The sequence below is a fragment of the Gymnoscopelus microlampas genome (genome assembly GCF_963454915.1).
Source record: "Gymnoscopelus microlampas genome assembly, chromosome: 18".
Classification (NCBI taxonomy): Eukaryota; Metazoa; Chordata; class Actinopteri; order Myctophiformes; family Myctophidae; genus Gymnoscopelus; species Gymnoscopelus microlampas.
In genome coordinates, this window is record NC_139955.1 from 35,754,350 (window position 1) to 35,775,745 (window position 21,396).

The 21,396-nt window shown below is 42.1% G+C and overlaps 1 protein-coding gene across 1 annotated transcript; it reads right to left on the minus strand.

Moving 5' to 3' along the window:
- Positions 1–449: 449 nt before the first annotated feature.
- On the minus strand, positions 450–20,106 carry slc9a6a (solute carrier family 9 member A6a). Its single transcript, XM_084085563.1, has 16 exons — positions 19,627–20,106; positions 18,617–18,816; positions 14,906–14,983; positions 14,725–14,801; positions 13,667–13,779; positions 11,854–11,959; positions 9,372–9,513; positions 8,746–8,851; positions 8,318–8,406; positions 8,058–8,171; positions 7,592–7,703; positions 6,647–6,800; positions 5,739–5,769; positions 5,554–5,639; positions 4,965–5,070; positions 450–4,061 (listed from the first exon to the last, which is right to left on the minus strand). The coding sequence occupies exons 1-16, from the start codon at positions 19,940–19,942 to the stop codon at positions 3,789–3,791; spliced, it is 2,103 nt and encodes a 700-aa protein (XP_083941689.1). The 5' UTR covers positions 19,943–20,106; the 3' UTR covers positions 450–3,788.
- Positions 20,107–21,396: the final 1,290 nt, after the last annotated feature.

The window sequence follows — 21,396 nt, forward strand, 5'->3', positions numbered from 1 at the left end:
TTCATGGGGTGTGTAATTGATAGAAAATAAGTCATTTTTTGGGTGAACTCCTCCTTTAAGGGGGAAACTGATGGCTTTTTCTTCAGCAGTCATTCATTTACCCCTGGGAGCTACTTAGTGCAATTGTAACAATTGACATCTTACAAAAAAACAGACCTGGATCAAGTAGTATTTGGAAATAACTAAGGGTTCATTTTAACCTCTGAAGCACCAGATGGATGGGGTTTATTTCTTGGGGAAATGCAATGAGTATCAAATATAGGACATTGACATTCACCAGGATGTATTTGGAAGTCATCTTTATATTCATTTGTAATCGACAACTAATGTGACACACATCTGATGTGATGATGAACCTCAATCATCACTACTCCAGGTTCAAATGGTATATCAATCAGCTCTACTGCCTGCAGAGGTAAATGAAGGCATTTCAGGAAGGAATTTTAATCAAAAGCACAGGCTTCCGTTTATTGACTGTTGCACGGACATGAACAGGTAAGGGTATATTTACACAGATGTAAACAGTCAGTACCTGCAACACTGGGGAAAAGAGACAATACTGCATCTCCCCTCTCTGAAACACACACATCAGCATGGGCACAGACCCATGTGTACACATACAGAGACGTACACTCGCACATTTGTGCACAAACGCAGACACACATCATTTGCAGTATAAAGACAGTGGACTGTCTGGAAACACAGAGCACAGCAAGCCCCTTTGGTCAGCTAATTCAGACATGATTTCCAATGATCAAAAGCCAGTCACAAGGTACCATTCAACGTACAGAGAAAGAACACATACTGGCAGAGCAGTACAGGCAAAATACGTAGACCTATATGGGCCTTTGCAGAGTTCACATTGGTTAATGTGTCAGTCAAGGAATAGCGGCGCACAATTCTGGTTTGAGGTTACTTTTTTTTTTCCTCCCCAAGACCAATGAAGATGAATGTAGACTGGTTCATGCTCTGTATACTGTAGGTCACGGCAATAGCATTCTAAGTAGTCTGTTGCTAACATACACAGCGATGACCTGAATGACAGTGATAAGATGGGGATTTTTCTATTATCCCGACTTCCATTGCAAAATGGAAACACTTGTGTACAGATAAAGTAAGAGAACAATTGATCAACTGTTAAAACATTTGAGTTTCTGCTGAAGATGAATACACCGTTCCATTCCCTGAATCCACACAATCCCCCCCCCCTCCCACCTTCCAAAACAAAGGGCAAATCCAAAAGCAGCTGTTAAATAAGACAAGTATCGTGATACAATCAAACATAAAATAACAATAATCCAAACAATTGTCAAAAGACGAGTGCAAATGCTTCTTCATCAGTTCCCTTTTCTACATAATAAAATGTAACAAAGCAAAAAAACAAAAAGTATAAAACGTCAGGGAAAAAAGGTTTCCTGGACAATGTGATGTCAAGAGGCATGCCTCATAAGAAACAATACAATGGCAAATAGTGAGTACTCTATTAGAAGTTCCTGCACAGCAGAAGATGTCACTGTGGAAGGCAAAGCCATTTACTATTCCACTCCTCCTTCCACCACCCCCCGTACACAAAAGTATTCTAAACCATCTCTTCCTCCCCAATATTTTCTCATTTCTTTCTCCTCTATTCTCTCCTCCTTAAAGCCCCCCGATCAACCTTTTCCACATTCCAGGAAGCTGTTTATCTCCCTCCATACGCTATGATTCCAACACCATTTCCACCCCCACCCTCATGATGTTCTGCTGTTGTACTGGCAATCTCTCTGCTTCCGTCCACATCAACATGGCGTTGCCGGGGTGACAGTCCTGTCAGCGCTTCCTGTTAAGCTACATTAACAGCTGACTCTTGCTTCTGCACCCTTACGCAGGCGGAGAAACACCCAACCTTCTGTTCTCCTTGGGCACCCCCGGCCCACCATGTAGTGGCCCATGGAGTGTCGACATTGGAGTATAATTGGAGTTGGAGTATAAAGACATGTAACATCAATGTAGCATAAGATATCAGCAAGCACACAGCTATCGTGTGTGCAACAATTGATCTTGCTCACGCTTAAATTATGACCCTGTTCTTAGACCAAATTGTGTTGACCTACTGTCTAGCTAGTGACCACCTGAACCTTGTAGGAATCAAAAGCAAGCCTAGGCTGTGCATGGAGGGCTAATATGGCAACCACAGATGCTTATGTACCCTACAGTACCTGTGGCAGTACTTGCACAAAAAAAAAGGTAAATTGCACGTAAATTCATACCGTAGCCAAGAAGAAAAAAAAAAAACTTTAAACTACAGGCTTGCCTGGTGCACATAACTATTTCCTGACCGTTTAACCTTTTCTAACAATGTGTATCAATCAAATAACACGTAGATGGACATTGTTCTAACTTTTTGAAATCATGCCCACAAACAAACTGTGTGCAAACATGGTACTACTGCAAGTACAGTATTCAGCAATATCAAATCCATATATCCAAAATGTGACTTTCAGATATCAATTCATGAGAAAAATCTGATCCCAAGTCTGGACATTCACAAATATAGTGCTATAACATTGTTCTATCAAAATGTACACACAATGCTAAATGTCTATGACAAATGGGGATTGAGCTTATGGTACCAAAACAAATGTTGCAAAAAGTATAGAAAACTTGTCATTATCTGCATTTTCTTTTCTTTCACAAAATGTCAAATGTAGGACAAAAATGGCACTAGCATTCATCGCTAAGACTGGATCTCTTTATCAAAATGACAGCCCTTCATTCTGCTGTGAGAGACATCAGGTTCTAAAATAAGGTGTAAATTCCCTCTCTAGGTCACAGTCAAAGGTCATTGGGAGAGATCCAAAGCTCACACTGCCGGGGTTACACTAAATCAGTGTGGTTGCATTGTTACGGGCCATCTACAGACGAACAGCACCGCCCTATACTGAAGGAGTAGGATGCTACCGTATGGACGAAGGAGTCCGTTTGAGGAGAGAATCTACCACCGCATGACGGCCCATTCTGAACGGCACTCTGCTCAACAGAGCTGGTCCAGGATGGGTTGCCAGGCTTAAAACTACAGCCGGCAGGCACTTGATTGTAACCAAATGTATACAGTTATGCTCAGCCACCGGGTCAGCGAGACTCTGGTCACACTGTTTAACGAACATAAGAGAAGGGCTGGCAGCCACATTCAGGGTCAGACCCAATTCCTAAAACCCCTCGACCTCCCACGCATACAAAACAACAGAAGTGTCCTTTTGCATGCACATCAAAGTATAGTACTCATGTGATAAACAGACTAATTTAACTAGTGGTTGGTAGTAGGTACTTGGACTGCAATTATATACTAATGCATGCTTCTAAACTTTTATGCAATGCTACTGTTAAAGTGATTGCCACGCTGTCAGCCATTAAACTTTTTTAAAAAGTCATTTCAAATGAAAAATAAAATCAATCCAACAATAGACTGCATTACAGTGATGCCAGATGTGAGTAGAAACGAATGAGGTAGAGAGCACGATTATTATCCACTACAGGGAATGAAAACTGAGAAGATGAGTGTGTGAATGAGTCATAAAGAAAGACAGAAATAAAGATGGAAAGAAAGTAGGGATGAGGCAAGGTACCAACAAACAGAAGTAGGGATGAGGCAAGGTAAGAACGAAAGAAAGAAGAGTGAAACAAGTGAAAGAGTGTCATAGACTAGTCTTTAGATCAGTTTCCTTCTCCGCATGCTGGCTGGGCGAGTGGTGCAGTGGTCCTGTTGGGGGGAGGAGGTCTGGGCCAAGGACGTGCCTTCAAATTCTCCCTCACTTCCGCAAGCGGGGGTCTGAGAAGGGTGGCTCGGAGTCGTCCATGGGCAGCACCAGGCGCGTGCCCCGCATCACCAGCTCGCTGTCACCGTACGTCAGCTCCCGGTCCAGGTCCTCCGCTGTGGTGGAGCCCGCCAGCCTGCCGCCGGCGGCGGTGGTGGTGTGGGCGCCTGTGGCGTCTGTGCTGACCGTGATGTCGCCGTAGGTCAGGTTGATGTCGCCGTCCGTCAGGATGAGGTCCGAATCGTCGTCTTTCAGCTGACATTCGTTCTGCCGTGGGAGGCAGGGTTGGAAATGTAGAGAGAGAGAAAAAGAGACACTATGAGTGTCTTATGTATATGTTCTGCTGTTCTTTTGTGCTGCAGGTATGGCCTGTAAATGTGCGTGTATTGGTGTTGGTGTGGGTGTGTGTGTGTGTGTGTGTGCGTCTTGTCTGTCCCTTGTATGGACTTCATATTTGGTGATAAATAATCTCTGCATATAACACTGTAAACACTGAGAAGGGATTAAATGGTGGATTAACAATCTTAACACTGGGCATTAATTTCAGCACTAAGAAATAAATGTTGAAATCCTCCCAGCCGGCAAGTGACAGTAATCATTAAGTAGGATTATCTACTGTCTATTGTTTTGTTGATTGACACCATCTTGCAGCAATCCCTTATTATACATTCATTCTCTCAGCCAAACAGGATCTAGGGCTGCAACGATTGATTATCTTCTTAGGGTGCGGCCACACCGAACTTTAATTCTGCCAATGCTTTTCAATGGGAACAGAGCGTTTTTTCGGAAATCCACGAATGGCAAAGCATCCGTTGAATCCGCCGCATAGGCAGAATCAAAGTTCGGTGTGACCACACCCGTAAGCCATTATTCTATTGATTACGTTTTGATTAATTGAATAAGAAGAAGTGCGTTTTTAGACAATTCTTCCTATTTTTTTTTAGGTACATAATTAACGAATAGACGCGAATAATGCTAATAGATTTAAATAGTTTGATTCACCACTTAAGATGCAAAAACATCACTCATCGATCTACAAACTAGCAACACTTCACGCCGCGTTGTGAGACTGTGGATCCGCTATTTTTGAAAATCGTATTTTTTTTGTGTTTATAATCGATTAAAAAGATTAGTTTGATTAACTGCTGCGGTTTTGATTCGGTGTCTAACCTCGTAGGCCTGAGGGCTGGTGAGGCAGCGGGCCAAGGGGCCACAGCAGGCAGGCAGGGTGGCTGTGAGAGGTGGGCCACTGTGTGTCAGGATGGGCTTCAGGTAACTAGAGAGGGGGCTAGAGTCAAGGAATGTCTACAGTGAAAAGAGCCTTGTGAGAGACTGCACAGTTATCAGACACATGCAAGAAAAATGACTAAACTGATAGTAGAAATGTCTCATCAATATTCCTATCTCTTGTCATTCTTATAGAGTTTCCAGATCAAATCCATAAAAAGCTAATTGAATGGAATACTACACTGCCCATAAAGCAAGCCGTTGATTTTAGGGGTTGTAGTTGGTGCGCCCTCTGTTGTCTGCAATGGTGAACTACACCAGCGGAGCGTCCTGTATTTACCTTCAGTCACAATGTTATCAATTCTAATTAACTCAGTTAAAAAGGGACGACAGCTAAATATATATACTCAAAATACTAAGCCTCATAATAAAGTGAAAAAAGCTTTTTTAATATCTCTCTCAAACAAAAGGACCCTGTGTTGACACATCGTAGTGTAAACCAGCCTGTAGTAGAGTATACACCAAAGGATACTTGTGGTCAAAGTTGTACCAGATCCTGAACAGCCAAGCACTCTCCTGTTTGGTGCTCCGTCTCTCTGAACCCTCAGTGATACTCACCTTTAACAAAATACAAAACACAGTTGTAGTTTGAATGGTCTTTTGTACTGACTGGTTAATATATGAGTGAACTAAATATTTCACATGTGCTTTACTCACAGGGTTATCTAGGTCTGTATCTACTCCCACTCTGTAAAAAAAGATAATATTATTTAATGACAGGACAATAAGTTTTCATACTAGAAAGTTGATTATGGCGGACTTTTTTTTCCCATTCTATAATTTTAACCATATTCTAGTAGAAACAAATCATCTTACAGTACACATCACTCTATCACAGCGGTTCTCAAACTATGCGTACTGGGTTCGGTTCAATACGGACCAAATGGTCACAGACATGAATTCGAGAGCTGGATTAAGAAACTATGGTGGTTCTTATGCGTGTACAGAAAACCTTCAGTTGCTTTAATTGATATTGTAGTGTTTTGGTGCTCCAATCTGGAATCAAACCCTGTTCTCCAGACCAGACAGTAACCTGCGCCAATAAAACTATAGCTCACGTGAGGAGTGAGTCGCAACAAAGTCTTTTTCGGCGGCGCTAAAATAGTATTCATTCATTTCATTGATAAGATTAAGCTAGGCAAATCAGCAGGAATCACTGCTTTAACTTAATTTTCTAATAAATATTCATATATAAAAAGGCCAACAATGTATGATTTTATTTTAAGATCTTTATTTCCACTTGCTCTTTAAATAAGTGTGGGGTCGCCAAAAAAAGTCCCCCATAAAATGGGGTTGTGGAATAAAAAAGTGTGAGAACCCCAGCTCTATCACACACGGCTGACAACTGAGCTTCCACCACATTAGGGTCAAATGGTAATTTGCAAATAATTGGTCCAATACAGGATGTGTGGGGTTTAGACTTAAGACAATCACAGCAAAGTATTGAAAATGTACTGAGCAGCAAACTTTCCTGTGATTGACAACATTCCAGGATCAATTTGAATAGTCAGTAACAGAATTTGGCCTGTGTTTTGCTTTGACCTCGGCTGAAGGACATGTCATACCTTATGCGCTGGCAGGAAAGCATCTGGGTGGTACCTCCTCCACAAACCCACACAGTGAAGAAAACTATCAGCAAGGTGGTGGTGAACATCATCTGACGGGCGTAGGTAGCTGTGTCTCTGATGGACAGGGCAAAGGTCATTGCCCCACGCAGTCCTGGATAAAAATAGTGAGGTTGTTGTGTGACACACAGGCCATGCAATAAGCGTGCTTTTGTGTATCCGTGTGTCCGCTGTCTTTCATTAGATAACATTGTGCCTATTGAGCATTATACAAATTGAGCATTATGCATGATGCATGACAGTCACATGAAAGTCAGTACACAATTTTTGTGTGAAATAATTTCATTTCAGTTTCATTTTCCTGGTATAATCTTGTACTTAAAAGGACACAGTCTCTGACCGGCGTCATGACGAAGTCTCGCAAGGAATGGAGTGGATGTGATTTCACCCCACATTGGTCTATTTGGCAGACTACGGCGGCTTGTGTGGGACAACTAAAGGCAAGGCAAGGCTGTATAATGAAAACTAATAACAGATTCATGAAGTAGTAACAAAAAAAAAAACTTTGACCGCAACAAATAGCTTAAGTAGTGATATGCTTATGATCTCTGCTCTATGCTATAAGGGCTGCTGGGGACTGCTGGGGGAAACTGGACGACAGGGGCAATTCTGCTAAATAGACCCTATGGCCAGTCATTTGGGATCAATATAAGTAGGAAAAAAAGGTCAAATGTTATTTTAGTCTAGACTTGTCCTTTAAGCACTTAATCCCTATACACATCCATTGATGGTGGTCCCCCAGGGCTCTATAATCGGGCCACTCCTTTTTTAAATCTTTTACCGAATATAGACGATCTACGAGCTCAGCTTGTACAAAAAAATGTATAAACAAATTTCAAATTGTTCCTGACTTATTTTTACCAAATGGTAATCATCTTCACTAACCAGCAAACATCATCATGTGCTGAAAGTTGGATTTGATCTTGTTGCGTCGTCCCAGATTGAGAAGGAAGGAGAGAGGGTAGATGTTGGCTGCTCTACCCAGGAACACAGCCAGCTGAGGAGGGGGTGTGGTTAAGGAGCACTCTTTCAAAAACAAAACAGAAACAGAGCACATCCTTTGACATATCGTTACTGTCAGGCGGAAACCTTCTATGTCCAAAACAAAATAACTTTTTTTGTTAGGAAATTAAAAAAAACAAAAAAAACTCTAGACTCTGCTGTATAGACAAGTACTTTACCCTTGCGCCTCCCTAGGCTAGTGCCCTCCAATGGATCCCGGATTTTAGCTTGAAATCAGTATCATAAAATCTGTACACTAGTGACCACCCATTTGGTTAAACAAAGCCATACTTTTTGCAGACCAGTGCACCACTCACAAGCTGCCTAATAGTCTTTTATGCAAGGATACAAAGGCCCCAACGATGAACATGGGATTGAAGATATGGTTCTGGAAGGTGAACAGGGCCAGGCCCATGTAGGAGAAAATAAAGTTCTCAGCCAAGAAGTTCAGGAGCTCAAACAACTGCAACACAACAAAACACAACACACACACACACACACACACACACACATACACACAAAAAGACATTTACATTTACATTGATTGACGACAACCCCAACACAATGAAACCTGTATCAGTGGTGATTTGGCCGCTGCTCAAATCAGACCTGTTTGGTTCTGTCCTGGGACTCTGGTGACAGATTGTTGAAGGTGTAGTGGGCCTGGGTGATTCCACAGAACAGAACTGCAACCACGCCTAAAGCACATGGAGAGGAGAGATACACAGTAAATCAATCACAAATGTATACATTTTTTTTAAATGCGTGGGATCTGAACCTTCAACCTACGCCGTTTTAGTGTTATTCTCTACCCATGGTTCTTTACTGCACCAGAACAGAATAGATGTTAACTTTGCAGATAACCTTCATGTGTTTGTACGTATGTTTTTGCGTGTGCATCTGTGGATTTTCTGTGTTTTGTTTTTCATGTGTAGTTGTGTACGTTTTGAATGTGCATTTTAGGGGGTGTTTATGTTTGTGTATATACTGTCCGTATATGTGTTTTCATGCATAATGTGTGTCTGTGCATGTCTTACCTGTGAAGCCGCAGGCCTCAGCCAGCAAGAATGTGCTCCAGGACAAGAGGAAAAACAAGGCCGTCTCCAACAGCTGGAAATCCCTCAGTTTGGTGAACTTGGTCACGTAAAGACACTAGTCAAGGACCTCAACAATGCACGCTTGTACACAAACAAGCTGCACCTGTCATGATTTAACCCATTAAAACCGGGAAAGCATCAGAGTCATTTTAGATTTTAACCACTTTAACCATTATTTCATACCCCACTATGAACTTCAGCAAAATCCTGAAGATTTTTGCAAATCCTTGATACTTTTAAAGCGAACATGTGTTACTCAAATCTTTGCTTCTGAGGGTCCCTGGAACAAAACATTTTGAGATGAGGGTCCGCGGCCAAATATATATAATGTTGGGGGTCCCTGACATGAAAAAGTTTGAGAACCACTGACATAGAAACAAACGTTTTTTCAGAAAACTGTAAGAATTTATAAGAGATTTGTAGAATCCTAATGGGTTAACACAAGTAGACCACTTTCAAGGCAAGAGAATAGATGAATAATGTATGCATTTAATCATCATCATGAATTGTAAATATCATCTGGTGGATGATTATTAATGAAAATGTCACAGCAGGTAAAAGGATATGAGTGCTGTGGAGACCCCGGTGGCTACTCCCAGAGCAAATGAACCACTGAAGACCCCTAGGAAGACCCCAAAGGACTTAAGCATAGCCATGACCTCAAAGGTGTGAGTGTTGTCCCCCGCTGGTTGGTATGCCACTATAGACCTGGAAGGACACAACAACATTTTAGCAGCGGACAAGCTAAACCAAAAGCAATCCTGTCTGCGAATGCAAAGTATTTGGAAGCATAACCAAATAATACATGACGAATGGGGTAAAGGTACCTACAGTGTTTTTACATGTGATAGCATGTAAAACTTATAAATGAGGTCTGCAATTACCACATCATGTACTGTAGAAAGTATTTGCATGATGTGCCGGCAGAATCCTTACTAGGTAAACAGCTTTGCATGTGACTGCATAATTCATCAATGTCGGCCTCTTAGTATTTTAGGGCTGAAAATATATGAATCTGAATTTCAAAACTGTCTCTCTGTTCCTAATTAGAGTAGAGGGCCTTCACAGACAACAAAAATGCAGCAGTTCTGGGCACCCCCCAAATATAGTAGTTATGCCAATTCCCAATTTTTAACCACACACACACATTTGGTCATGTTGGAGGGTGTAGACGACCACCTGTCTCCTCCGATACACATGGAGTCGCCTGTTGCCTCATTTCACCTGACAGTGAGGAGTTTCAGCGGGAGGGCATAACGCATGCAGAGGAACACGCTATCCCACCTTAGTACTCCCCAACAGGTGCTCTCTGACCAACCTGTAAGAGTTACTACACAGCAACAGAGATCGCCTTCCCACCTGCAGACACGGGCAATTGTGTTAATTGGAGTGCCCGGCTAAGCTGGATGCGCCTGCAGAGGATTCAAACCCCTAGTCTACACGGTGGTGGGCAGGAACTTGTCCCCTGCACCACCTGGACACCCCTGAGCACATGACCCGAGGTAGAACCATCAAATTCTCTTGAGATTCACATAGCAAAAAAAACCTATGGCCTCTTGAGACTGCAATGGAGTCTCAGTGAGACCTTAGGCGTCACTCGAAAACTCAGCACAAGCTTCAGAGCAGGGAGGCTGGGGACTGAGAGGAGTAAACAGAGTAGCAGGTAGAGGTGTGCAGCAGTAGGAATGGAGCAAGAGGGCTGCACCATGCTTGTAATCAGGAAAATCAATATTTGCAATTAACCTCGTTTTAAAGCCAGATGGAGGCGGTTCTCGTCATCAGGACAAGTCGGTTAATATTAGCTAAACTGTCGCTCATCGTGAATACGTGCCAAATTGACTTACAAATACTGATACGTTCTGATTCTGCAAGTCATTTAACTATTTTGGCAAACCCCATCCATCTGGCTCCTAAGTCAACTAAAGCAAAAGTTATTTGAATCAGGTTGGCTTCTATACAGGGATTATTAACATTCTACAGTCTCAGTCCCCCCAGACACATACAGTAACAAATCACCAAGCAGTTTTTAGGGGACTGTCGCCAAACATTAATCAGTATTTAGCCCTGTCCTTTTGTCTGTGCTCTTGAAATTATGTTTCTTTTAGCCAGTCAGGTTAATTAGAGGCGGGAATATAGCATTCCAAAATGTCCTCTCCTTGGGATTACTTGACTAGAGATTTGTTCTGTTTTATCTGAAGGCACTGCAGAGACACACACTGCCATGCTCTACTTGGTACAGCCGTTCCGGGGCGTGGTCAAAGTCTCCTCCGCACCCTCTCCCCAGTGACTGATCGCTCCGGGGGCGGGTCGCGCCCCGCTGTGCCTGCCATAATAAATAACAATTCTGCGGGAAGTAACAGCAGAGTTGCACACAGAAGGGGAGACAGAGCGATGAGCGTTAGCCCTGGAGGGCAGACAGACACACGTCCCACACTGTTAATGAGCAGCTGATATCACGTTACCAAAAAGGTCACCAGTCAAATCGATACAAAATGCATGACTCACACACTCGCACCATCTCCCTCACAAAACCAGTACGGTGGCAGCTCAGATGACCTTATCTAAACCAACAGATGCAGTTTGCTGACATTAAAGACTCCAAATACTGACATGGGGTCGAGGTGGGATAAGCAGACTGACTGCTGTATTACAATGTGAACTAAAGTAGTGGTTCCCAAACGTTTTAGTTCAAGACCCAAAAGAGAAATTGGACGTTTGCCCGGGACCCAAACTAGTGAGAATAGCAGATCTACAAGCTTGTGAGCTTGTAGATCAGCTATTTTTACTACTTCTTAAACATTTGTTTTCTAATTTATGGAACTTCTAAGATTTTCTTTTTATTTCTTCATGAAAATACTGAAAGAAATCATTGAATTTGTTTTTAATTCATGAAAATGTTTGCTTTTCTGGGAATGTTTTTTGAAAATGTTTTGAAATAAAAAAAACTAAATGTAGGAAACAAAAAAATACAGGGACCAAAAAAAGAATCCGCAACCCACAAATGGGTCCAGACCCGGTGTTTGGGAACCAGTGCACAAAGGGACTTACGAGGACAGCACTACGGCCACGGCGTCGTTGAGGACGCTCTCTCCAAATAGCAAGGCGTACAGGTCCACGTCCACCTGCAGCTCATTGAAGATGGCCAGGACCGTCACTGCAACACAGACAGGAACACGCTTGTGATATAGTTCTGCATTCGCCTCTGTTATTGGAATGGTTCCAAACTGTAATGCCTGAATTATCCTTGGTTGCACGACATCTCGCTTTTTTTCTGTGCACAACAGTGGCGCGCAACTAAGTATAAATCACCCCTAACACATGTCGTCGTCGGTTATGTCAGTGTTTATCAACTTTTTTTGTGCCAAGGCACACCTGGCTTAGCCAAAAGATCCCAGAGCACACCTATATATATGGTGTGTGTGTGTGTGTGTGTGTGTGTGTGTGTGTGTGTGTGTGTGTGTGTGTGTGTGTGTGTGTGTGTGTGTGTGTGTGTGTATATATATATATATATATATATATATATATACACACACACACACACACACACACAGAGAGAGAGATTATTGGGCAGGTATAAAGAAACCTTGACCATTACAAATATATAAATCTTTGGCCTACAAATATATACACTTGGGTCACTTCAAGTTCTTCTTTGGTAAGTATATTTGGTACCCAATATACTTCTAATATCTGATAATAATATCTAATAATCTGATCCTGATAGCATTATTGCGGACGCATGCGCTGTTGCCCACTACAGACGAACACCAAAACTCTCGCCCCAAAACAGTCACCCCCGGGGAAATCCGGTGATATTCACCTGGTATTCCTAAACGTAACCTCATTAAACTATGCCTAAACCTAACCTTATTCCTAAACGTAACCTCAGTAAAACTAATAATATGGCTAACCGTAAACTTATTTCTAACCTTATCCTCAGTAAAACAAATACAGGAATACAAGAAGAGTTTTTCTCTCCGTGGAGGAGTAATTAAACACTACAAACAACTACACGGATTTCACACAAACACACTGGAGTGATTTAGAAGCACTTTATAAGAAAACTAACACTTATGTATTGTTTTATTGTTGGACATTCATCATGGCATGTTATAACATGGGCTTTTGGGACAGGACAGTCCCTCTTAGCAGGTACGACGTTCAGGTCCGCGTATCGACCCGTTCCGACCCACTTAGTAATACTGAGTGCCAAAGCATGTAGGCCTACCCTGTGCCCTTTTTATACAGTACCAGGTAGGACAACATATTTGCATTCCTGTGGGTGATGTTCGCTACACTGAATGGACTCGGCCGTGGCATGTGTGAAACGGATGATGGCCATATCGATTGACGACGATCGGCGCTTTTGTTCTCGAGGGGCTGGGTTCACACTTTCTTCAAACTTCGCGGTACACCTGAGCAGTACCCGCGGTACAAAAGTGTACCTTCTACCAGGGTTGATAAACACTGGGTTATGTGGTGCTGACAGGTGGCCATGTTTTTGCTTTCACTGATTTTTGTCAGCCATCCCCCCGTCTATGGCTTTTAAAGTTTCAGTTTCTGAGAAGGATTTCTTTTTTTCTTCATTAACCACATTAAAAAACAGACCTTTTGGGCACAGAGAATGTACTTTGAGTCTACAACACATATACCTACACATGGTGTGCCTGTAGCTCTGAACTAAGCCACTTTGAGTACAGTTAACCACTTAAGCCTTACGAAAATAACTGATCGGCCAGTATGAATTAAGCATAATATGCCTGCCAAGGGCTATTTTTGAGAATTTTCGCCTGTAACGACATAGGGACAAAAGGGATGTCAAGGTCAATGTGGTAAAGCATCTGAGGCCTAGCATACACACCAGGATCTGTGGCAGACACAATGGCCCCGAAGAACAGGCAGTCCGTGAAGAAAAAGTCCCCACCCAGCTGGCCCACCTTCTTCATTAGACTCACGCAGCCATACATCATCAACCTGAAATATAGAGAAACAGCGAGTACCTTGAGGATTAGCATATCATCTATAGATACACGATCCTCTCTGATGTCAAGCAATAAAGTGCATTGACACACTGCTAAATATGTACCGTATACAGGGCCGGCCCTAGGCAAAAATAAGAGCACCTCAGTCTCTTTTAAACAGAAAGTAATTCAGAGGACAGGAGCCTATCCTATGTCTGACAGCGCGCCACGTTTTTTTTTTTTTTTTTTTGGGCGCCCCCCCCCTAGTGGCGCCCTAGCCAACTGCCTACTCTGCCTAATGGCGCGCCGGCCCTGACTGTAAATATACATTCCACTTCAGCACAGAACCTCTAAATTCTAGACTTTGCATATCGGTCACAGAATATAGGGGCTAAATCCGAGGATTGAAGCATTGTTTTTGTGTGGATGTTATGTTAAGACAACTAGACCATACCCGGTGAAGTGCGCAGGCGAAAGTAGTTGCAAACGTGGGGTTATTGCACGTCCTGTGTCGCGTCCCGTCGCCCCCGATATTGGTGGTAGTGTGTTTTTGGCGTTGGTTGTGAAAGTGCAGGTGGGTGTGGGGACGCGTTGTGAGCTTGTAGATCAGCTGTTTTCCAAGAGGCAATGTATATGTGTGAAGGCGCTTCGTTTGGGCTTCTTTTCATAGACCTAGTTGCTTGTAGGGCTCGCTTCGTTTGGGCTTGTTTTCATTGACCTTGCTGCTTGTTTCTCGCGCGAAACCTGGCAACCCTGCTCTCCCATTGTTTGATACATAAACACTAATAATAAGCTGAGATTTGATGAAATTGAAAAAAGGCCTTCGCAGTTGAGTTCAGATGGTAATGGTCAATGGCTGTGTGCAAATTCAGATCAATTGGTCCAGCCACTGAGGAGAACCGGGCACACATTTTTGCTCTCAGAGGTTTGTGAAATTATAGGAGGATATAGCTCTTACCCAATGGTTAAACAGGAAATGACTGTCCCCAGAAAGGCATAAGCAAGTATGGAACCCATGTTTCTGAAGAAATGTCTCTGAAAGACAGAATAGTAAAAAAAAAAGAAAAGAAAAGATAATTCATTATCCAGTCGTACATACTGTACTGCATATATAGATACAGTGACTGTATATACCATACCCTTTTCAGGCTGTAGCCAGCATGAAAGATGATAGGGGGGAGGAGGATGTTGAAAAACACTTCTGGGTCAAAGGTCACCTGAAGTCATACAAACAACAATAACAACAGAAGATAAACAGTAGCACATTAATGAGCAAAATCCTTAGAATAAGTAATAAAATGAAGGAAAAAACATTGGCACTGGGCTAATGAATGCTAATTCTGGAGCAGACAAAATATTTGGATTTTTTTCTTCCCTTTTTTTTGCATGGCTTTGATCTTTGCATCATCAAAGTCTGGCACTTCTAGGATAGAATGAGGCAGCTGCCACATAAACCAAGCGCAAGGGAACATAGTTTCTGACAGAACTAAATCAGAAGATGGGGACAGTTTCACCGCACAGGCAAATGGGATGTCATTTGATTCAAATTTAAAAAAGGTAAAAAAATAATCACGTTCAACCACTTTTGAATCACATCACCACCATTCATCCTGACTTTGCAATGTCAACTAAAAGACCAATGATCAGTGTGGAATATCAACATTAAAACTAGGGTTGCTGTTCCCTCCAGTTCATGAAGTCTGGGGGATCTGTCTCTCTCTGGAGCCTATATCATATGCCTATTATCATGGACAGTTTATCAGTAGAAGTCCCCATTGGTCCACCACTGGTTCTCTTCCGCAGGGTGTGCAAGTAGCCCCCCTTGATTTACGGGTTCGACCGACGACCTTGGATCCCACAGGCCGAGTCTCTCGCACCTGCGGAGAGCAACACAACCTCCCTAACTAATGGATGCAGATATCATTGTAAGCCTCCTCTGTCTCAAAGTGTCGGCCCGGAACAGGGGAGTGAGTTTTTGTCTACTGGGAGATAGCACACAGAGTTCCGCTATGCGAGCAGATAATATAAACATATTTATCACAATAACTCTACTTCTAAGAATTTCATACTAACAGAGCTATAATGATTTCATAGGGTAATAATGTATTTTCGTCGGGTGTATATATGAACAACAATGAAACAATAGTAATTAGGACACACACATATGCTCTTAGTCTAATACCAACTGCTAATAATTAAAGGTTAAAAGGATATAAGTTGCCAACATTGCCCCGATTAATATCTTTTTTTCAAGCTTTGGATATTCTGCACATTTTGCAAGCGAATAATAGTATTCAAATAATTGTGTAAATTAATTCACCAATAAATCAAATCAAGGCTCTTTGCAGTGAGATTGTTATCTCGGCAGAAGGACAATAACTGTAAGCTGTGTCTCATATTAACAAAACACAAAGCTGTATGCATCTTTTCTGTATAAAACAAGGAAATGGCAATGGTAAAAGTTGCATTGTAGTTGTTAATCTGTAAAAATATATTTGTCTGCAAATCGCTGTTACACCTACAGTACGTACATTGTTCTTATGAAGTAGTTTTGTTCTTATTGGTTCTGGTTCTGATTGGTGAAGACTATAAATATCACTATGTTCATTTTGAGACAAGCCTTAGGTAAGTTACGATACTGTAAACTAGGCCTTGCTTGTGTTGCCTAAACAATTCAGCAAAAACTGCTTCTAAAGAACAAAGTTAGTGTGTTATTCACCGGGAAGAATATATTTTTTTTTACGTGCATATATTATCTCATCAACTATACACTGCACTTCTTTCTACAAGGGAAGGCAAGTGAAACTTACTTACTAAATACAGCAAATCTCTCAGTTACACCAACATAGTTCTTATGAAGCAGTTTTGTTCATAGACGTGAAACACTTATAAAGACCTTATAAAGGTTGTTTAGCAAAAGGGGACAACAACCCCAGACAGTCACTTCCACACTACACCAGATAAAACAGCCATAGGATCATATTTAAAGCGGCCTGTCGAACGAGCATCCAAATATTTGAATATTTGAGGCCAGCCCAGATTTGGCGGCCATAGCTGAAAGGGTAGACAGGCCGCATGGGAAACAAAAAGGTCCCAGGTTCGATTCCGGCAATGTGTCGAGGTGTCCCAGAGTCTGACCACTTGGGCAGCTATCAGCTGGGTGAAGCTGTACTGAATTTCCTCCACAGTATCAAATAGGTCTAATTATAATTAAAAGTAAAACCAGCTTGTAACTATTTAGACGTCTAGTTTTGATCTACACATCACTTCTAGCCATTATGATCCCAGCAAAGACTCCCATAAGCTCAGAGCACGGTCTGTTGCCCCCCACCTCTTGATTTTACTGTACAAAGCATAATTCAGCCTTATAGGACTTTAAAAATGGAAAAAGCTTGCATTTGCAGGAGTTTTGTGTTGTCCACTCTGCTATTACAGCATTAAACAAAGTGCGGCTGCCACTGACAATGTTGTGTGCTAGGCAGTATGGATGTTTTTATGGAAATTCTATGTATTGTCTTTACCTTGCTGTGTTTTTACGCTATCGTGTTTTTATGCTACCGTGTTTCTGTGTTGAACGGGCTGTGAAAACAATCTCCTCTGGGAGAATAAAGTCTAATCTAATCTATTTCATACACCAATATCTCGAGTGGGTGCCCTTATTCAAAAAACGTAATTTGAAGTAGTATTGGATTTGTCTCTAAATCATGCGGACCTGAAAGGGGTTCACTGCAGCCCCCAACATGATTCTCCGAGAAAAATAATTATACTACCTCTAACGCCGCCACTGACTGTAGCCTACCTCAAAATGCTGTCCAAGAAAAGAAAGCTTTTTGAGGAAAATTGGGTGTTAAACTCTACTTGGAGAGATAGCAATTTCTTCCATGAACTGAAGGGCAAGGCTACTTGTCTGATATGTTCCACGCAAATGAATTGACGTTTATAAAGATTTCTGTCCATTTAGAGTCTAAATGGACAGAAATCTTTATAAACGTTAATAAGAACAAAACTACTTCACAAGAAGAACAACCAAGGGATTCACCTATTTTTTATATGCATAAATTATCAACTACAATGCAATTACTTTCAATAATAGACATTTCCTGGTTTTACACAGACAGACCTTTGTCATTGACAGTGACACAATGACATCTGGCTCAGTTACGGGAAAAAGTGGAAAACAATTTTAAAATTCTCTTCATCCCAGGGAGGATTTCTGTTTGCCCCGAATACACATTATTATCTACCCCCCAAATGCCCAGTCTCATGTGCTGTAGACCAGTGGTTCTCAAACTTTTCATGTCAAGGACCCCCAAATTGACACTTATTAGCCCGCGGACCCCCATTTGAAAAGATAAGGCAGGGACCCCCATAAGAGAAGATTTTTTACGGCTCTCTAGCAGTGATTCTCATCCATTTTAATTCCAAGGACCCCCAGTTTGACATGCATTAGGGCTACAGACCTCCATTTAATGGCATCTCTGGGACCCCAATTCATATTGTAAAATCATTGTTAATTTAACTCTTTGAGAGTGTACAAATGGAACCAAATGGACCCGTTGGGTCCATTTGGTTCCATTTGTACACTCTCAGAGTTACAGACCCATAAGGGTCCATTTGGTCCCTATCCATCATTTAGCTGGGGACCCCCTGGAACCCCCTCAAGTACCCCTGAGGGTCCCCGGACCCCACTTTGAGAACCAATGCTGTAGACACCTCTTATGCGAGCATTACTGTAGCCGTACTGTAGTCATTGCATTAATCTAATGTGAGGGCAGATGCCATATAGAGTCAGTTGTTCTTCTCAATAAAAGCGGCCAATGTGTGAAAGTGGCTTTATACTTTGTCTCTACCTTGCGCAGCATCTCGTTGTCCTGCACCTCATCCACCTCATTGGAATTGATCTCTCCTTTCAGGGTATATTCATAGAATTTGCCACTGACGTTCACGAGCAGGGTGGCAGGGCTAGAGTTGACAGGGCAGCTCAGGGTGACGTTGCTGATGTCTCGTGGAACATGAATGCCGTAGCGCAGGACAACACCAACTAGTACCCCTGGACGGAGAGAAAAGTGTGGTGGGGAAGGAAGAAGAGCTGTGATTTTCGACGCATGTTTCTCTTAAGCCTGATTTATACTTATTTGCACGCCGGTGTCACGCTCAGGAAATAGCAGATCGTCAAGCGCATGAAGCGTCACACAAATGTGACGCGTTGTGAGCTTGTATATCTGCTATTTACTGCATGCAACACCAGTGTGCAACTAAGTATAAATCAGGCTTTACCAGAGGTAATGTACAAAGACTGTGAGATCAATATTACATGCTTTGATGGCATCCTTGGGACCATATTCAATAGCCAAAATGCTGAGGTGGTTCTTACATTAAGTTGATATTATGTACAGTATATACTGGCCAGTATGTATATTGAACATTCATCAATATAGCATTTAATTCAACAAGGACTTTGTAACAAGGCACCATATCATATGGTGCCTTGTTACAAAGTCCATGTTGAATTATCCATATCTACAGGATAAGGCAAATCTACCAGTATAACATAAATCAGGGGTCTTCAACGTTTTTCAGGCCAGGGACCCCAATAGCTGAGAGAGAGATGAAGCAGATTTCGGCTAATACTCCCCTCAGAATAGGGATGCAAGCGGGTTCAAGGGGTTCAAGTGGTTAATGTAAAAAGATTATCACATCACACAAAGATTTGGCGGCCCCCCTATAGTAACTCTGACCCCCTATTGAGGACCCACGACATAAGGCAATCGATCGAAGTTTTGCAAAGGGGAAGTCATCATTGATTGATTGCACAGATGATGAGATCATACTCAAGTCATGTGGGGGTTGATGATCTCACCATAAATCATCGCCAGGCCAGTCTCGTGCAGAAACCTGAATCGCCGGTGCTTGAACAGCCAAATGGTCAGGATGGTGAGGGTGAGCAGCATGATGAAGATGAGCAGGTCCACGCTGTCCTGCCTGTGGCTCTCCTCCGCCTTCTTCTCGGTGGAGATGTTCTCCATGGCATCGCTCATGTCCTGCTCCAGAGAGGAGGAGGATGATGCACTGCAAACACACACGCACACGGACAGGCTCACCAGCATCAGCTGCAGCCACAGCGTCCTCGTCGTTGTTGCCCTCCTGGCAGCGTACACAGTCACTTTAAACCCCATGGTGGTTTGTTCGTTCGTTTGTTTGTTCGGCCGTCAAAATGTATGTTAGGGATGTTGTTGTCGTCGATGCGATCAAAGTCTACTGAGGTGTCTTGTTTTTATGTAAGATCAGCTGCTGAGAGGTAACTACCACAGCAGTGCGAGAGAGACGACAGCCACAGAAATCCTCCCCCGGCCCGGATGTGATTGAAACTAGTAGTGTTGCCAGACTTTCCCGAGAGAAATAAGCAACCATGGTGATCTATGAAAACAAGCCCAAAAGAAGCAACTAGGCTAATTGAATTGAAAGCCGATAGCCGATCTACAAGTTGTGAGCTTGTAGATCTGCTATTAAAAAAACAAAATCTTTTGAAGTGCTAAAAAAAAAAAAAAAAAAAAAAAAATCTTGAAAATAATGTGGAATATTTCTGAAACATTTTAACACAAATCTTGCATGGGGGGTCCCTGACATAAATAAATATTAATTTGGGGGTCCTTGCAAATGTTTCAGAAGCACTGGTTTAAACAACATTAGTAAAGAAGCCCAAATAAGCAACTACACTAAAGAAACAAGCCTAAAAAAGACACAACCCGCTTAACTACTAATATTTATAAGCAAATTAACAGAAAAACAAGCCCAAAGTCGCTTATAATAAGCCGACATGGCAACACTGTGTGAAACTCGTTTTTCGAGAAGATGTTCAATGTTTTTCTTTTTCCTCCTTTCGATATAAAAGTCTTTTGTGAAATTTGCCGGGTGAACGTGATTCCGTAGGACAATCTGTACCGCAAAATGCTACAGGATGTTTTGCTGAGGCTGATTTTGGATGAGCAAATTATAAACATGATGATTTTATATGTCGCTGTAGCAGCAATTGATACTCGTTATTGCAATGGACTCTTATTGTGAAGCCTTGTTTTCTCTTATCATGTTGAACCGGAAGTGAGATAGATGTGTACTGTATATGAAATAATTTATTTACATCCTTGGTTCTCAAAGTGGGGTCCGGGGACCCCCAGGGGTCCTTGGGGGGTAGCAGGGGGTCCCCAGCTAAATGTGTTAATACAGCATCACGATCATTTGAACCACTTTAACCATATTTTATACTTTGGCTATTCAAAAATAGCAGATCTACAAGCTCACAGGCTTGTATAGCCCTAGAATGTCTGTGATCTTACATACATGAATACATACATGAAATGTATGTAAGATCACAGACATTCTAGGGCTAAGGCTTGTAGATCTGCTATTTTTGAATATGAGTCACAGCACTTCAAATTCGTGCCGCGGTATGAGCTTGTAGATCTGCTATTTTTGAAAAATCCTGGCAAAAAAATAATTCAGATGGGGGGTCCGCAGCCAAATACATAGCATTTTGTTTGTGAATATAGAATTTGGCATTTTTCTTAGGTGAGGTTAAAGTACCAATTTCATTTTCAATGAATTGAATACACAGGACCCCAATGGAAACGAG